The following is a 16,497-nucleotide window of genomic DNA, read 5'->3' on the forward strand; positions in this document are numbered from 1 at the left end:
AGTCAGCACTTCTAGTTGTGGAAAGTCAGATTAAGTAACACTTTTCTTTGTGTCTTCTAAATTAATTCTCAGCTTTAAATTGGTATGAGTTAGGGTCTCCAATTCTAGTCCAATTCTTCTTCCTGATTATCTAGGTTCCAAAAATATGAGGGATATTAGAGTCAGTCCACTAAGAAATAAGAGCAGCTATCAGCATAGATTACTCATTTGTGGCTGTCCATCAATGAGTATATGGGTCCACCAGCATGTGTATATAGAGCTGACATATGTTAACTAAGGAAAAAACATATAGATGCTTCCCCAACTTAAAATATCTTACTATAGTTAAGATTCTTTTTTGCATAAGTTTTAAATTAAGAATAACATTCATATATGTCAGTTAGCAAAGGACAATTTCTTTGAGCTTAAGTTTTCTCATTATTAAAATAAGTAAAATGAAAACCCAAACTATTTCATAGACTGGTTGAAAGATTCAAATGAGATATAATGTAAATGTAATCATTCTATAAGCAAAGTAATTTATATGTGTGTGTGTATATAGTTGAAGATGTTAACATTTTAAAACATCTGTAAAATTAAAGTCAACTAATGGCCTATATGGTTTAAAAAAAGAAACAACCAGAAGAATGAACTTAACCCACCTAATCCTCACGTATATTTTACATTCTTCTAAGATGCAACCTAAAGTGAAAATGGTATCTGCAATTCTTCAAGGCAGATTAGATTGTTTGTGGCTTCCTAGATGGAGAACTGGATGAAGCCTATAATCACTAAAGGCCCAATTTCGTCTCAGAAACACCTCATTTATATCTTACATGGTTCAGAGAATAATTTTAACAGATATAGAGGTAGCACACTTGAAAAACACTTCAGATGCAATCTAGATTCTATTCACAGCAGCAGAAAAGAAAACTGAACATTAATAAAATATTCCAGCGTTCTTTTAAAGAGCACTGATGGACATGGTGATGTGATTTTTGCGATACGCTGTTTCCAGGTACTGCAGAGAATAATAACATATGAGCCATATCAACTGGCTTGCTTTCTTTAAAAGAGAAACTCCTTTGCGAAATGTGTTTCCATTTATGATAATCAGATTCATGGAAATGAGAAAACAACATTTCTTTTTCCTTCTTCACTGTAACTTACGATAGTAATGACAGTAAATTGAACTTTGCTGTGAAAGATTGTTCTCTTGAATCCAAATATGATAACACTTTCATTTTCATCACAGTATCTTCATTCATGTGTTTTAAGAAAGATACTTTCTAATAGATTAAAAATTTTTTATACCTAGGGAATCATAAGTAAATTAATATGTTCCCTGTGTGTTCACAAGTTTTCATGTTATCTCAGATTTGCATGTGACTGTACAATTCTGTAGCAACTGATTTTTCTGGATGGGAGTGTGACAGTATTGAGTGCGTTTTTATCATCACCTTCATTGCACCGACACTGGACTAAATGATCAGCAATAAAAATAATCAACGAAGAAAACCAGCCCCGGAGTCCTGATTTCACAAGTTCTAATTGACTGTCTGCCATGGACAAAGTACTAGACAAACTCAAAACCTCCTTTCTGTTTTACATATACATTGTGTTGTCCTATGTTGTGTTTATGTGATTTAATGTCTAATCTATTTAAGCAAGGATTCAGAGTGTATCTAACTAGATGTCCACACATTATAATAATCAGTGAAATATTAAATTCCTAAATGCATTTCTAAGTCATATTTCTGGAGACATTAACATAGCTGTGTAACGTAGGTGCCGTCGGCCCATCATGCCTTTAGACATGACTGACATTACTGAGTATTAATTCTGGAAACCTTGTCTGCAGGTGGGCGTTGGGGAAAAGGCAGAAGCTGTAGCAACAGTGGTTGCTGCAGTAGACCAGGCCCGAGTTCGAGAGCCCAGAGAACCCGGGCATGTTGAAGAAATGTATGCTCAGAAGACCACTCTGGAGTATGAGCACAAGGAACACGTTTCTGCCGCAAAGGTAGCTGAGCATCCGCCACGTCCAGCCTCTGAACCCCACATTGTCCCTAAAGCAGTCAAGCCTGGAGTGATCCACGTTCCTTCTGAGACTCATATCACAACTACAGATCAAATGGGAATGCACATATCATCACAGGTGAGTCTGGACCCACTGACTGTTCCTGGTAAAGCAAGCTTAACTGCTGTGGTCACCTGGTGAACACGGGTATCACTGAGTTCCATTTCCATGCAGATCAAGAAAACTACAGATCTAACAAGTGAAAGATTAGTCCATGTGGATAAACGCCCCCGCACAGCAAGCCCTCACTTTACCGTTTCAAAAATTTCTGTTCCTAAGCCAGAACATGGATATGAGGTAAGAAGTTAATGAGCTTGACAAAGAAATGTTAGGCTCAAAGGAAGAAAGTATCTAATGTGTGACGTAGGGTATCTTTGGCAAAAGCCGATGTGGGCCTCTTTTTGATGATGTCTGTTTGCTTTCACGGTGGACTCAGAAGCCCCTGAAGTCTGAAACTTGCCCAGCAGGGTGAGCCTCGGCTAGCAGTTAGTTATCTTACTCTGAGAAGACACAAATCCATACAGGCTTCTTTCTTTTTGCATTTTGTAAAAGGTGATGTGTTACACAGTTCAGTTTTCCTTATTCTGTGAGACATTTCAGAGTAACTTATATGAGAATTGATACCAATAATAAAGACAGACATTGAGAAATCATGTGTTCGTATACTCACTGTAGCAAAATGGAGAGGTGGTCCTGTGTGGTAGTTGGGCTGGATTGTGGAATCACACAGCCCTGGATAAGTACCCTGGCCCCTGCCCCTTATTAGCTCTGTCATCAGGGGCAAGTTAGTACATGTAAAATCCTTAGCAAGTTGACAGGGCCTAATAACCCTGAATGTTAGTCACAACTGTTCTTACTTTACACACCCAAGGCATAGAATCGAAACTTTGTATGCTTCCAAGGATTGTAAGGTATATTTAATACCTACATTTGGGATAGTCTCAAATTACTATTGAAACCAAATAACCACGGACAGAAATAGAATAAGGAAGCCCTTAAAATATTTTTCTAAGCGTCTCCATTTTCACCTTTCATACAGATTTGTGGCCGAAGCCTAAATGTGCTGTTTTAAAGTAGTTCTTAGGAATTAACCAAGTATTTAAAATTTTTATTATTTTTGAATTTCCCACTGTAGTATTTTCAAATACAGCTTCATTGGGATGGTTAAGTGAAAATTCATGACCGAGTTTTAGAAGACCTTCAGTCCCTTTATGATAAGAGCATAAAATAAGAAGCTCTAAGTATAACTCTGTAAGAAAGATTTTCAGATACATTTTAGAAACTGGCAGGAATGACAATGAGCTTTATAACTGGCTTATCTCTGACATTTCATTAACTATGAAAGTGATAATGAGAACAATAAAAAAGGGACCATATAGAAAAGAGACTCAGACTCACCCCAGGAATACTAGTGGCAAAGCAGTTCCGAGTAATGACTGGGATGACAGTTGAGTGACTTTATTTTCTGACTCCGTTTCTATTCAGGCATCAATAGCCGGTAGCGCTATTGCCACGTTACAAAAAGAGTTGTCAACCACACCTTCTGCTCAGAAGGTCACCAAATCCGTGAAGGCACCTACTGTGAAGCCCGCTGAGGCTAGAGTGAGAGCAGAGCCCACCCCTTCACCCCAGTTCCCCTTTGTTGACACACCAGAAACTTTTAAGAGTCAAGCTGACATTGAGGTGAAGAAGGAAGTTGGGGTGAGCATCACTGGTGTCGCAGCCCGTGAAGAGCACTTCGAAGTACTGCACGAGCGTGAAGCCAAGGTTGGTCACCGGAGCGCCCGCTGTCTCTTGATCCATTCCTATGAGGGAGGGCCAGGCGCTTGGCCAGTCTGTGCTACAGAAGTGGTCAGCCAGGTGTCCTGCCTTTCTCCATCACCATGCTCACACTTGATTTTATTGAGCATGGTGTGGGTCGGAGCTCTTTTTCTCAAGTTATTTTTATAATTTTGCATAGGCTAAGAGCTTATGAGGCTTCCCCTAATTTCCTGAGCATCTTGTAACATCCTTTGTAAAACTTGTAGGTAACAGAAACAGCAAGAATACCTGCACCTGTTGAAATCCCTGTTACTCCACCAACTTTAGTCTCGGTGAGTAAAGTTGATTGTGTTGGATCATATGCATATCTGATCAAATAATTTTCATATATGCAAAGATCAGTTTCTCAAACTGGAAAATTCCACGAGTGCATTTACAAGTACTAATTTTAAGACCACATAATCTTTGGCAAGGAGAGGGGGCATTCTGTGTGACAGCCATCAGTCATGTATTCAACAGATTTAATGAGTTTCTGTTGTGCATACGGCACTATCACAAAACCAGTCTGGCCCTCTTTGAAATCTTTGTCTTACTATCAGAGAAGATGTACGTAAATAAGCATAATATAATGTAGAAGGTGATACGCCCTTCAACAGAAGGAGCGTCTGGAGGAAAGCTAGATTACTTCCAATTGAAGGTAGCATGGAAAGCTTTGCTGAAGAGGCAGCGTCTGCTGCTGAGCCTTCAAGCTTCGTTAGGATTTGAATATGTGCAAAAAACAGAGGGTACAGAGTTGCCCCATTATATGGTATTAATACAGTTCTACCCTATGAACCTGGAAATGCCTTACATTTATTTCAGATTGGGGATATTCCAATTTCCAAGGGAGTTTCTCTACTAATATTTCTAGAGTCTTGATCTTAAGAAAGCATTTTATGACAATTAGAGTGTGCAAGGTCAAACCACCCCCACATTTGCTACAACGCATAGAGATGATTCATGAATATGCACATGTATCAGTACTTCCTTTTTCGTCTCTCTTTAGGGCTTAAAGAACGTGACTGTTATTGAAGGTGAATCTGTCACCTTCGAGTGCCACATCTCTGGATACCCATCCCCAAAAGTGACATGGTACAGGGAAGACTACCAGATAGAAAGCTCCATTGATTTCCAGATAACCTTCCAGAGTGGAATTGCTCGTCTTATGATTCGTGAAGCCTTTGCAGAAGACAGTGGGCGATTTACTTGCAGTGCTGTGAACGAGGCTGGGACCGTCAGCACATCCTGCTATCTAGCTGTGCAAGGTCAGTGGCCACACCCCCACCAACCTTCCACACATGCCATCACTGTCGCCTGACACTGCTTTTCACCATACGGTGTCTGCACACCTCGTAATGGTGCGCCCTTTTGGAATTGAGGGGTTGATTAGGGGGTCAACTTAACTGTGATGCTAACAAGCAGAGGTCACTAATGAAACAAACTAAATATCTCACTTAACAAGAGAAACTTCTGTCTTCTAGTGTCAGAAGAGTTTGAAAAGGAAACAGCTGTGGCTGAGAAAATTACCACAGAAGAGAAACGGTAACACATTTTTTGCTAATGAGTTTTGTTGTAGTACTGTTTTGCTTTTTCATTCCTTTCGTATTGGCAAATTGCAGTCCAGAAGCTAATATGAAGGGAATTCTCTTTCCAGCTTTGTCGAATCAAAGGATGTGGTAATGACAGACACTAGCATCACAGAGGAACCAGCAGGGCCTGGAGAACCTGCCGCTCCTTTCTTTATTACAAAACCAGTGGTGCAGAAACTGGTAGAAGGCGGGAGCGTTGTATTTGAATGCCAGGTTGACGGCAACCCAAAGCCCCACGTCTACTGGAAGAAGTCCGGTGTTCCTCTAACCACTGGATACAGGTATTTTGATGGCTGAATGATAGAGTTCTCTGTGATTTGTCTGATATGTATATGAAGCCAAGAGAGAAGTAGAATTTACCTACCCCACCATCCCTCAAAGGTAGGCTCTTTTGTTATGGAGCCTTCATAGTGTGCTTTGAGGTATCTTCATGTTTTCATACAAAGTCTTATTGAGAAACAAAGCTATGTGACAAAAGTGGATGGGTACATTTCTTTATAGTCTATTTTGATTCACTTATAGTGCTAGTGAAATGGAGAAAATGGTGTGGATTTTTACACACACAACATATTCTTCTAGAAGGGATTGGAAAACAACTTTCAGTAAAAATGCTTAGTAATTAAGCCACTAAAAGATAAAAGAAAAAGGGTCATGTAATGAAGAAGAAAGCTAGTTATACATGAAAATCTATGCTAATAAATTTGCTGCAATTGAATATAAAATTAGGTTTGAATTTCCTGCAACTTAAACAATCTAAAAATGTAGCCATCGTATCTTGAGAAGAAATATAGTGTACCAAAGGCTTAATATTGAAATGTTTAAAGGAATTTATTGTTTTGATTATTCATTTGATCTTCACATAAAACAATGAATAAAATAATGAGCAAAGAGAAATATCTAAGTGTTTAAATGGCCTCATCATTTGCTAACATAAACACTGAAGCCCCTTATTTCCATACAGTTGATTCTGGTAGTATTATAGTCTGTTATTTATTTTAAAGAATATATATTACTATTATTTAAAATGAAAATTTTAACTTGCTTGGCCCACATTACTCATGCTCATGCATTTTCCTCAATTTTCAGCAATCTTATATTCTAATAGAGGTGGAGCTTAGTCCCATGTTTAGGATCACTGAATTTTATACCACAGATCCACATAAGGCTTACTTATGGCTGAATTTTTTGTTTGTTCATTTCCATAAAGATACAAAGTGAGTTACAACAAACAAACTGGCGAGTGCAAACTGGTGATTTCGATGACGTTTGCCGATGATGCTGGAGAATACACTATTGTTATTCGTAATAAGCATGGAGAAACTTCTGCATCTGCCTCCTTGCTTGAAGAAGGTGAGTGCAATTCTAAGTGGTTCCGTGTGCACAATAAGAATGGAAATGCAGGGAAGTAGCAGTGCCGTGTGATTGTCAAAAGGCCTGTTGCTATATCCTGGTTCTGATACTGGCTGTGTCCCCATCTGACCCATCTCTTGGCCTCAGCTGTATAGGAAATATTTTAGATCACACAGCCTCCAAAGCCATACCAGTGCTAAACTTCGAAGGTTCTAACAATAGTTTCTTTTCGGTACATTTATTTCTAAGCATATAATGCCTTTGAAAATGCAGGGATTCTAAATCCAGTTGCCTTCCAGATCCAGACAGATATTAGTGATCGCAAGGCAGACAGTGGCAAACTGGAGAGAGTATACGCCCTGCCTCAAGGGGGCAGTAGCTCCCCAACTCCAGTACGTTGTTGCCGGGCATGCAGTACCAGGCTCAGTGTTGCTAGAGCTTACGATATTTTTTTTTTAACATCTTTATTGGAGTATAATTGCTTTACAGTGGTGTTAGTTTCTGCTGTATAACAAAGTGAATCAGCTATACATATACATACATCCCCATAATTCCTCCCTCTTGCGTCTCCCTCCCACCCTCCCTACCCCACCCCTCTAGGTGGACGTAAAGCACCAAGCTGATCTCCCTGTGCTATGCGCCTGCTTCCCACTAGCTATCTACTTTACATTTACATTACATTTACATTTGGTAGCATATATATGTCCATGCCATGGAGCTTCTGATGTTTTAAAGAAAAGCTAGAAATCAGGATTTTCAATATTTATAAGTAATTTGAAAAAAAAAAGTGTAATAACATTTAGGTTAAACAAAATTTATCTGTGGGTCTCCATTATCTTTGCCTAGATATTCACATTTATAGTGGGTCATCCACGTTCTGTCTCATTTGAGCTGCACAAAACTCCTTAGGGTTAGGATATTAACCCCATTTGGCAAAGCACTCAAGACCCAGGAAGATAAATGAATTGCCAGAAGCCACATGGCAAATTAGGAAGACCTCTAGGGTTGATCCCAAAGGACTGACTACTAATATAAAATTCTTTCTACAATAGTAGTGGCTGCCTTGACTTGTTAACGTAAGTTTGGGTTTGAAATTCAATCTAATTAGTCTATTTTGAGCACTTTGATAGTAAAATTTGGCAGATCTGGCTTTTGGTTATCAACTTTCCATGGTGTAGGACTTGCTTGAATGAACAGTGGCATGAAGGCTTTTTCATAAGAACATTAAAAATTAACTTATGTTCTTAACTCCTAGCTGATTATGAGTCACTGATGAAGTCCCAGCAAGAAATGCTTTACCAGACACAAATGCCTGCATTTGTGCAAGAACCTAAAGTGGGAGAAATAGCACCTGGATATGTATACTCTGAATATGAAAAAGAGTATGAAAAAGAACAAGCCTTAATTAGGAAGAAAATGGCCAAAGATACTGTAATGGTCAGAACTTTTGTGGAAGACCAGGTGAGTATAACAATAATGACCAAGTAAATCACTTCATACATTATACTTTCCTCCCACAATGCCCCTCTTTTTGTTTGATATTTTCATTTTCAAGTGATAGGTCAGGGTTAGACTACTATAAACATGTCCAGGTTCACTGCTGACGAGGTTCCTTAATCTTCATAACATGTTGCACATATGACTTTAGAAATAGGAATTACATATAAGCAGGAAAAACAAATACTAGCACAACCAAGTTCATTACTGCTAACATCTTTTCATTGGTAGGATGAACATCGCATATATAACCCATACTCTTAGAATGTCATTGACCCAAGACACCACAGCATGAACTGACAAAGATGACTGGAATGCAGATTTAAAAACAAAACAAACAATGACCCATCTAATTCTCACCGAGAAACAAACAAAAAAGCAAAAACAAAAGCCTTCTAGATTTTTCTTCCAGTTAAAAATTTTAATCAAACCTTATCTCTGAAATGAATACTCTTAAGGAATTTCTATCAGTCGGCATATATCTTTTTTAATAAACTGTCATCTTTTTCACTGCGTAGGAATTCCATATTTCTTCCTTTGAAGAGAGACTTATTAAAGAAATTGAATACAGAATAATAAAGACTACATTAGAAGAACTTCTTGAAGAAGACGGAGAAGAAAAGATGGCAGTTGACATTTCTGAATCTGAAGCTGTTGAAGCAGGATTTGATTTAAGAGTCAAGAATTACAGAATTCTTGAAGGGATGGGTGTTACTTTTCATTGCAAGATGTCTGGGTATCCATTACCCAAGGTAAAAAATAAACATTGATCGTATATCCATGCCACAATAAGGACATAAATAGGTTACAGTATAACCATTTTATCTAAATTTTATTGACATATGCATGATATTATTTGCAGATTGCATGGTACAAAGATGGCAAGCGCGTCAGACATGGAGAGAGATACCATCTGGACTTTCTACAAGATGGCAGAGCTAGTCTGCGCATACCTGTTGTTCTTCCGGAAGATGAAGGCATCTATACCGCGTTTGCCAGCAATATTAAAGGAAATGCAATTTGCTCAGGGAAATTGTACGTGGAGCCCGCTGCGCCACTTAGTGCTCCAACTTACATACCCACGCCAGAGCCAGTGAGCAGAATCAGGTAGACTCGTGATAGTTTGTGTTGACTAGTATTGAAATTGTTTAAAACACCAGATATCTCTGTAGCAAATTGCTATTGTGTGGCAGAAAAAATTGAAGGATGAGATAGCACAGAAATTTGCCATTCGCAATACCGGCAGGTGCCCAGTTTTTATTTCTTGCCCCTATGTAAGCTGAGAAAAGCATTTTCATTGTGGAGCATATTATTTATTTTGCCAGTGCTGTAGCTAACGTAATGAAAGCTATAAAGGTTTATTTGACATCAGATTTTACATATGTTACCCTAATTTATACAACAACCTTGCCCTGGAGAGATTATCATTGCTATTTTGGAAGTGGGAACACTAAGCTTCCATGACCCTGTGAAAATTGCCTTAGTTCACCCAGCCTGTGTGGTGGTGTCAGCACTTGAAATTCAGTCCACGCCAGTCTGGCTGCAGTGTATAGATGGGGTTTGGGATTTTTTCAAATATAATTTCTATGTTTTTCCTCTTCTGGGATAAAGAAGTATATTTTTCTTTTTCCATAAATGTATTCATGTGGTTGTTTAAGCAACCAGCATTTGTTGAAATATTTTGGTAGTTGAATCAAAAAGGTTCGGTAACTAATTAAACCCAGTGGTGAGGGAGAGATGGCATTAAGGACCATTCTAAATGAACAGCATAGCTTTGGGGGCAATAATAATGTATTCTGTTTTGGATCCCAGCAAGTTTGAGGTACCTTTTAATACGTACACAAAGTAAATTCTAAAATAACATTAAGAAAGAGCTTTGTCTTGCTGAGTTTTCTCTATGCCTCATGAAGATATTCTGCTTTGCCTTTTTCTTTCAGGTCCATCTCTCCACGTTCAGTGAGCAGATCTCCGATACGCATGTCCCCTGCACGGATGTCCCCTCTACGGATGTCCCCTGCACGGATGTCTCCTGGACGTAGGCTGGAGGAAACAGATGAGTCACAGCTTGAGAGACTGTATAAGCCAGTCTTTGTGTTGAAACCTACGTCTTTCAAATGTTTAGAAGGACAGACTGCCAGATTTGACTTAAAGGTCGTGGGTCGACCTATGCCAGAGACCTTCTGGTTTCATGACGGTAAGTATAAGTTTTTGCTCAAAAATCATTAAACACAAAAGTAAGCTTATATGTGTGTCTAACAATTTAAAAATAACGATTTTAACATGTTTTCTTTTTTACTCAATTTTTTTTTACAGGTCAGCAAATTGTCAATGACTATACCCATAAAGTAGTCATTAAAGAAGATGGTACCCAATCACTAATTATTGTCCCTGCAACACCCAGTGATTCTGGAGAATGGACTGTGGTTGCCCAAAACAGGGCAGGAAAATCATCAATTTCAGTGATTTTAACCGTGGAAGGTATTTGCTCTGAAGATTAAAAAAGAAATTACCTTATCACCTGGGATATAAACAGGTAGTTCAGCCCTACTCACTCAGAATCATGACCTTTCTCTTTCAGCTGTGGAACATCAGGTAAAACCAGTGTTTGTGGAAAAACTGAAAAATCTCAACATAAAGGAAGGTTCCCCACTTGAAATGAAAGTCAGAGCTACGGGTAACCCCAACCCTGACATCATATGGTTGAAAAACAGTGAGATCATTGTACCTCATAAATATCCAAAAATCAGGTAAATTTGCTTGAAAAATAATAAAACTAAGCTCATTACACAAATCCAATAACCAAGGAAGCCACAACTACTTCTGTACTGATGATTAATTTTCCCACTTTTAACAGAATTGAAGGAACCAAGGGAGAAGCTGCCCTTAAAATTGACTCCACTGTCAGCCAAGACTCTGCCTGGTACACTGCAACTGCCATTAATAAGGCTGGCCGAGACACTACAAGATGCAAAGTAAATGTTGAAGTTGAGTTTGCAGAGCCTGAGCCAGAGAGAAAATTAATCATCCCACGAGGGACATATAGAGCAAAGGAGATTGCAGCCCCAGAACTGGAGCCCCTCCATTTGCGATATGGTCAAGAGCAATGGGAAGAGGGTGACCTCTATGACAAAGAGAAACAACAGAAACCATTTTTCAAGAAAAAACTCACTTCCTTAAGACTCAAGCGCTTTGGGCCTGCCCACTTTGAATGCAGGCTAACACCAATTGGTGACCCAACGATGGTGGTGGAGTGGCTCCATGATGGAAAGCCACTGGAAGCTGCCAACAGGCTCCGTATGATCAATGAATTTGGGTATTGCAGCCTTGATTATGGAGTTGCATATTCCAGAGACAGTGGTATCATTACTTGCAGAGCTACTAACAAATACGGAACAGATCACACATCTGCTACCCTTATTGTCAAAGATGAGAAGAGTCTCGTGGAAGAATCTCAATTGCCTGAGGGGAGGAAAGGCTTACAGAGAATTGAGGAATTAGAGCGGATGGCTCATGAAGGTGCCCTTACAAGTGTGACAACCGATCAAAAAGAGAAGCAAAAGCCAGACATCGTCTTGTTCCCAGAGCCAGCAAGAGTACTTGAAGGGGAGACTGCCAGATTCCGTTGCCGAGTGACGGGCTACCCTCAGCCCAAAGTCAACTGGTACCTCAATGGGCAGCTCATCCGCAAAAGCAAACGATTCAGAGTTCGCTATGATGGCATTCATTATCTGGACATCGTGGACTGCAAATCATATGATACAGGTGAAGTCAAGGTCACTGCAGAAAACCCTGAAGGTGTGATAGAGCATAAAGTGAAGCTTGAGATCCAACAGAGGGAAGATTTTAGGTCTGTCCTTAGGCGAGCCCCTGAGCCAAAGCCTGAGTTTCACATACATGAACCTGGAAAACTTCAGTTCGAAGTACAAAAGGTAGACAGACCTGCTGACACCACTGAAACTAAGGAAATTGTGAGGTTGAAAAGGGCTGAAAGAATTACTCGTGAAAAAGTGCCTGAAGAGTCAGAAGAGCTGCGTAGTAAGTTCAAGCGCAGGACTGAGGAAGGCTATTATGAAGCCATTACTGCTGTGGAGCTCAAGTCTCGTAAGAAGGATGAATCCTATGAAGAACTTCTAAGGAAGACAAAAGATGAACTTCTCCACTGGACCAAAGAGTTAACTGAAGAGGAGAAGAAAGCTCTTGCAGAAGAAGGCAAAATCACTATTCCAACTTTTAAACCTGATAAAATTGAACTAAGTCCTAGTATGGAGGCTCCTAAAATCTTTGAAAGAATCCAAAGCCAAACAGTGGGCCACGGATCTGATGTACACTTCCGGGTCAGAGTGGTGGGGAAACCAGATCCTGAATGTGAGTGGTACAAAAACGGTGTAAAGATTGAGCGCTCTGACCGAATCTACTGGTACTGGCCTGAAGACAATGTCTGTGAGCTGGTCATAAGAGATGTGACGGCTGAGGACTCTGCCAGCATCATGGTAAAAGCCATCAATATAGCTGGGGAAACCTCAAGTCACGCATTCTTACTCGTCCAGGGTAATTTGAATTTCTTTCACTTGATGGATCTGTTTCTATTTAGCCATGAATATCCAGTAGTGTATTTCTTTTTATTTTCCTTTCCCATCATCCAAATTGTGAATTTAATGTGCTTTTTTTTTTCCTTTTTCTTATAGCCAAGCAATTGATCACTTTCACACAGGAATTACAAGATGTTGTTGCTAAGGAAAAAGACACCATGGCAACATTTGAATGTGAAACCTCAGAGCCATTTGTCAAAGTGAAATGGTATAAGGATGGCGTGGAGGTTCACACGGGAAATAAATATAGGATGCTCTCTGACAGGAAAGTTCACTTCCTCTCCGTCCTGACAGTCGACACATCTGATGCTGAAGACTATAGCTGTGTACTTGCCGAAGATGAAAACGTAAAAACAACGGCTAAACTTATTGTCGAAGGTAGTAAATAATGATTTCATTCCTAAGTTTTAAAGTCACCCTTAGTATGTGATAAAATTAGCTATGCAATTTTCACTTCATAAAATGAGTTACTTGGGAATTAAATATAAGCTCCATAGCAAGACTCATGAATTTATACTGGTAATTAAGAATATTGACAATTTGGGTTTTTTATTTTTATTTTTTTTGTCTGCACTGTGCGGCGTGTGGGATCTTAGTTCCCCGACCAGGGATCGAACCCGCACCTTTGGCAGTGAAAGCGCTGAGTCCTAACCACTGGACCACCAGGGAATTCCTGACAATTTGGATTTTGAAAAGCAAGGTCATTCTGATATCTTGCTTTTAAATTTTTTATTGAAATATAATTCTGTGCTTTAAAAATACTTTTTAAATTAAAGCAACTCCTTTTAATTGACAATTTATTTCTCAGTCCAGCAGTTAAATATTAAGAATATTCCTGATAGTATGGGGGGTGGGGGGCGGGAGAAGAGATTTACAAGGAATTTTCTCTATCCTAAGTCTAGATGCATAACTCTCCAGGGAAATTAACTTCTCCTTCTCTTATGCCTCAGGTGCAGTCATTGAGTTTGTGAAAGAACTTCAGGACATAGAAGTTCCAGAATCATTTTCAGGAGAGTTAGAGTGCATTATAACCCCGGAAAATATAGAAGGCAAATGGTATCATAATGATGTGGAGCTTAAATCCAATGGCAAGTACACAATCACATCTCGCCGTGGACGTCAGAACCTCACAGTCAAGGATGTGACCAAAGAGGACCAGGGAGAATACAGCTTTGTTGTCGACGGGAAGAAGACAACCTGTACACTAAAGATGAAACGTAAGCCTTCCCCTTCCTGTCAGCCTGCAGTGAGCATCACTATGGCTTACTGATAATAAATAATCATAACATTCTTTTTTCTCCCCATATTTCACAGCCCGCCCCGTTGCTATCCTACAAGGACTCAGTGATCAAAAAGTCTGCGAGGGTGACATTGTTCAGCTCGAAGTTAAAGTCTCCTTAGAGAATGTGGAAGGTGTCTGGGTGAAGGATGGCGAAGAAGTGCAGCCAGGCGACAGGGTTCACATTGTGATAGACAAGCAGTCACACATGCTGCTTATTGAAGACATGAGTAAGGAGGATGCTGGACGTTACTCCTTCACCCTTCCTGCCCTTGGACTGTCAACCAGTGGGCGCGTCTCTGTCTACAGTGAGTGCGACTTGCATAGTCTTGCTGTATGCTGTCAAGTGAGCACACGTTTCCAACAGCACTTGTATTCACAATTCTTTTGTGCGTGTGTGTGGTTTTGCAGGTGTTGATGTGGTAGCACCTCTAAACGACATTAACGTGCTTGAGGGCACCAAGGCCGTGCTCGAATGTAAGGTCTCGGTCCCTGATGTGACTTCTGTTAAGTGGTACTTAGATGACGAACAAATCAAGCCTGATGATCGCGTGCACGCCATTGTCAAAGGCACTAAGCAGCGACTTGTGATTAACCGGACCTATGCTTCAGATGAAGGTCCTTACAAGCTGATGGTTGGCAGAGTTGAAACCAGCTGTGATCTTTCTGTAGAAAGTAAGGATTGTCCCATGTCACTTAGTATTATTTTAAGCATTCTGTTTTCCCAGTATAATAGTAACCAAGTGATTATTTTATTTTTCCCTCCAGAAATTAAAATTATCAGAGGTCTTCAGGACCTTACCTGTACAGAGACCCAAAATGTGGTCTTGGAAGTTGAACTGTCCCACTCAGGAATTGACGTCTTGTGGAATTTTAAGGACAAGGAAATCAAACCCAGTTCTAAATATAAAATTGAAGCTCATGGAAAAATATATAAGTTGACGGTTCTAAATATGATGAAAGACGATGAAGGGAAATATACATTTTATGCTGGAGAAAATATGACATCTGGAAAACTTACCGTGGCAGGTTAGTACATTAATCATTTAACCTAAGTTCTTAGGTAGGGCAGTTGTTTTAACTTAAGAAATCATTGCTCATTTCCTCCCAAATTCCCACCAGTTTCCCACTTCCTTGCCTCTGCTTATGCTGTTCTCAAAACCAATAATACCCTTGACACTATTCCCATCAGCCTAAATTCCAAATGTTCTTCCAGGAAGTCGTAGCTCAAAAGCCATCTCCTTTGTGAAGCCTTCCTTGATCTTCCCATTTGTAGAAGATCTTAATACTCCAACCTCAGGATCACTTTATGTGTGTTTCTTTCATGACCCTGACTCATATACTTGTTTTATTCCCCGTTTCTTCTTCCCACACCTGAGTAGATGCTCCCCAAATGTGGAATTGCTTCTTTCTCATCTTTGTATAGTCCAATACGTTGCACATGATAGATTGATGAGTTAACGTTTGGGCTGAGTTTTATTTAAACTCTCCTACTGTAAAGATGTATTTCTTTTTTTTTATTGCTCTTGTTTCATTCACTTTTGTTTTCTTTGTTCCCTTCATACTTTATAATTAACCCAATGAATATTTTAAAAATATACCTCAATGTATGTGTCTGTGTGTCTCTTGTGAAATGAAGTAGACCATTCTCAGCAGAAGCCACCAGCTTAAAAATGAAGAATTAAAAGTCTAAACCAACTGTAAAGAAAAAACTAGGCATCATCATTCATTTGTTTGGTACATAACTATTTAGGTTTTGAGGAGATTAAATTGTGCAATCCGTGGTATATAAGCAAGTCAAGTGGGAATAGTGTCTTCTTTGGTATGAAAATTTCATGGTTTATACTTTATTACATTATAAGATTTCCTCAAAGATTTGACCATGAAAAAAACTTCTGAAACAGAATTTTAGATTCTGCGCTTTGATATGTTTAATATAAATTACATGTTTTTAAATGTGTGGAAACAAGAAAAAACTATGAGCCTCTATGTGATTTCACCCAACATTTTTAAAGTACCTGCCATTGGCCAGACACTTCTAGGAACTCAGGATACAAAAATGAATATGGCATGATATTTTTTTTGAGGAATTCACAATATAGAGAGGGAGAGATACATTGTCAACTAACTTGATGAAGGAGTAATTATTTCTGCCAGCGGATGATGGCATTGGAGGCAATGGGGGAAAACTTTGTAGAAGAGAAGACATTTGTCAAAACAGTGATTTTTTAGTATATAGGAATCCCTAATCTTCTAGAAACATTGATGACTATACATTTTGTTCAGCAAAATTTTTTCCAGTCAGATATTAGATGTATTTTCAGGAAATCATCCTTG

At 39.2% G+C, this 16,497-nt stretch overlaps 1 protein-coding gene across 1 annotated transcript in view; it reads left to right on the plus strand.

The window, feature by feature from the left end:
* The window catches only part of LOC308621301 (titin), a 299,757-nt gene that overhangs the window by 33,881 nt on the left and 249,379 nt on the right, over nucleotides 1–16,497 (plus strand). Inside the window, exons 12-31 of the mRNA XM_081241746.1 lie at nucleotides 1,841–2,134; nucleotides 2,231–2,353; nucleotides 3,542–3,823; nucleotides 4,084–4,149; nucleotides 4,863–5,121; nucleotides 5,338–5,398; nucleotides 5,511–5,726; nucleotides 6,653–6,795; nucleotides 8,051–8,256; nucleotides 8,811–9,044; nucleotides 9,155–9,399; nucleotides 10,230–10,486; nucleotides 10,606–10,770; nucleotides 10,871–11,039; nucleotides 11,147–12,840; nucleotides 12,978–13,259; nucleotides 13,832–14,098; nucleotides 14,196–14,468; nucleotides 14,572–14,835; nucleotides 14,929–15,189. Of these exons, the coding sequence (XP_081097872.1) occupies nucleotides 1,841–2,134; nucleotides 2,231–2,353; nucleotides 3,542–3,823; nucleotides 4,084–4,149; nucleotides 4,863–5,121; nucleotides 5,338–5,398; nucleotides 5,511–5,726; nucleotides 6,653–6,795; nucleotides 8,051–8,256; nucleotides 8,811–9,044; nucleotides 9,155–9,399; nucleotides 10,230–10,486; nucleotides 10,606–10,770; nucleotides 10,871–11,039; nucleotides 11,147–12,840; nucleotides 12,978–13,259; nucleotides 13,832–14,098; nucleotides 14,196–14,468; nucleotides 14,572–14,835; nucleotides 14,929–15,189 (5,761 nt within the window). The remainder of the gene's footprint in view (nucleotides 1–1,840; nucleotides 2,135–2,230; nucleotides 2,354–3,541; nucleotides 3,824–4,083; nucleotides 4,150–4,862; nucleotides 5,122–5,337; nucleotides 5,399–5,510; nucleotides 5,727–6,652; nucleotides 6,796–8,050; nucleotides 8,257–8,810; nucleotides 9,045–9,154; nucleotides 9,400–10,229; nucleotides 10,487–10,605; nucleotides 10,771–10,870; nucleotides 11,040–11,146; nucleotides 12,841–12,977; nucleotides 13,260–13,831; nucleotides 14,099–14,195; nucleotides 14,469–14,571; nucleotides 14,836–14,928; nucleotides 15,190–16,497) is intronic.

This window comes from Mesoplodon bidens, assembly GCF_964165515.1.
Source record: "Mesoplodon bidens genome assembly, chromosome: 8".
Lineage (NCBI taxonomy): Eukaryota > Metazoa > Chordata > Mammalia > Artiodactyla > Ziphiidae > Mesoplodon > Mesoplodon bidens.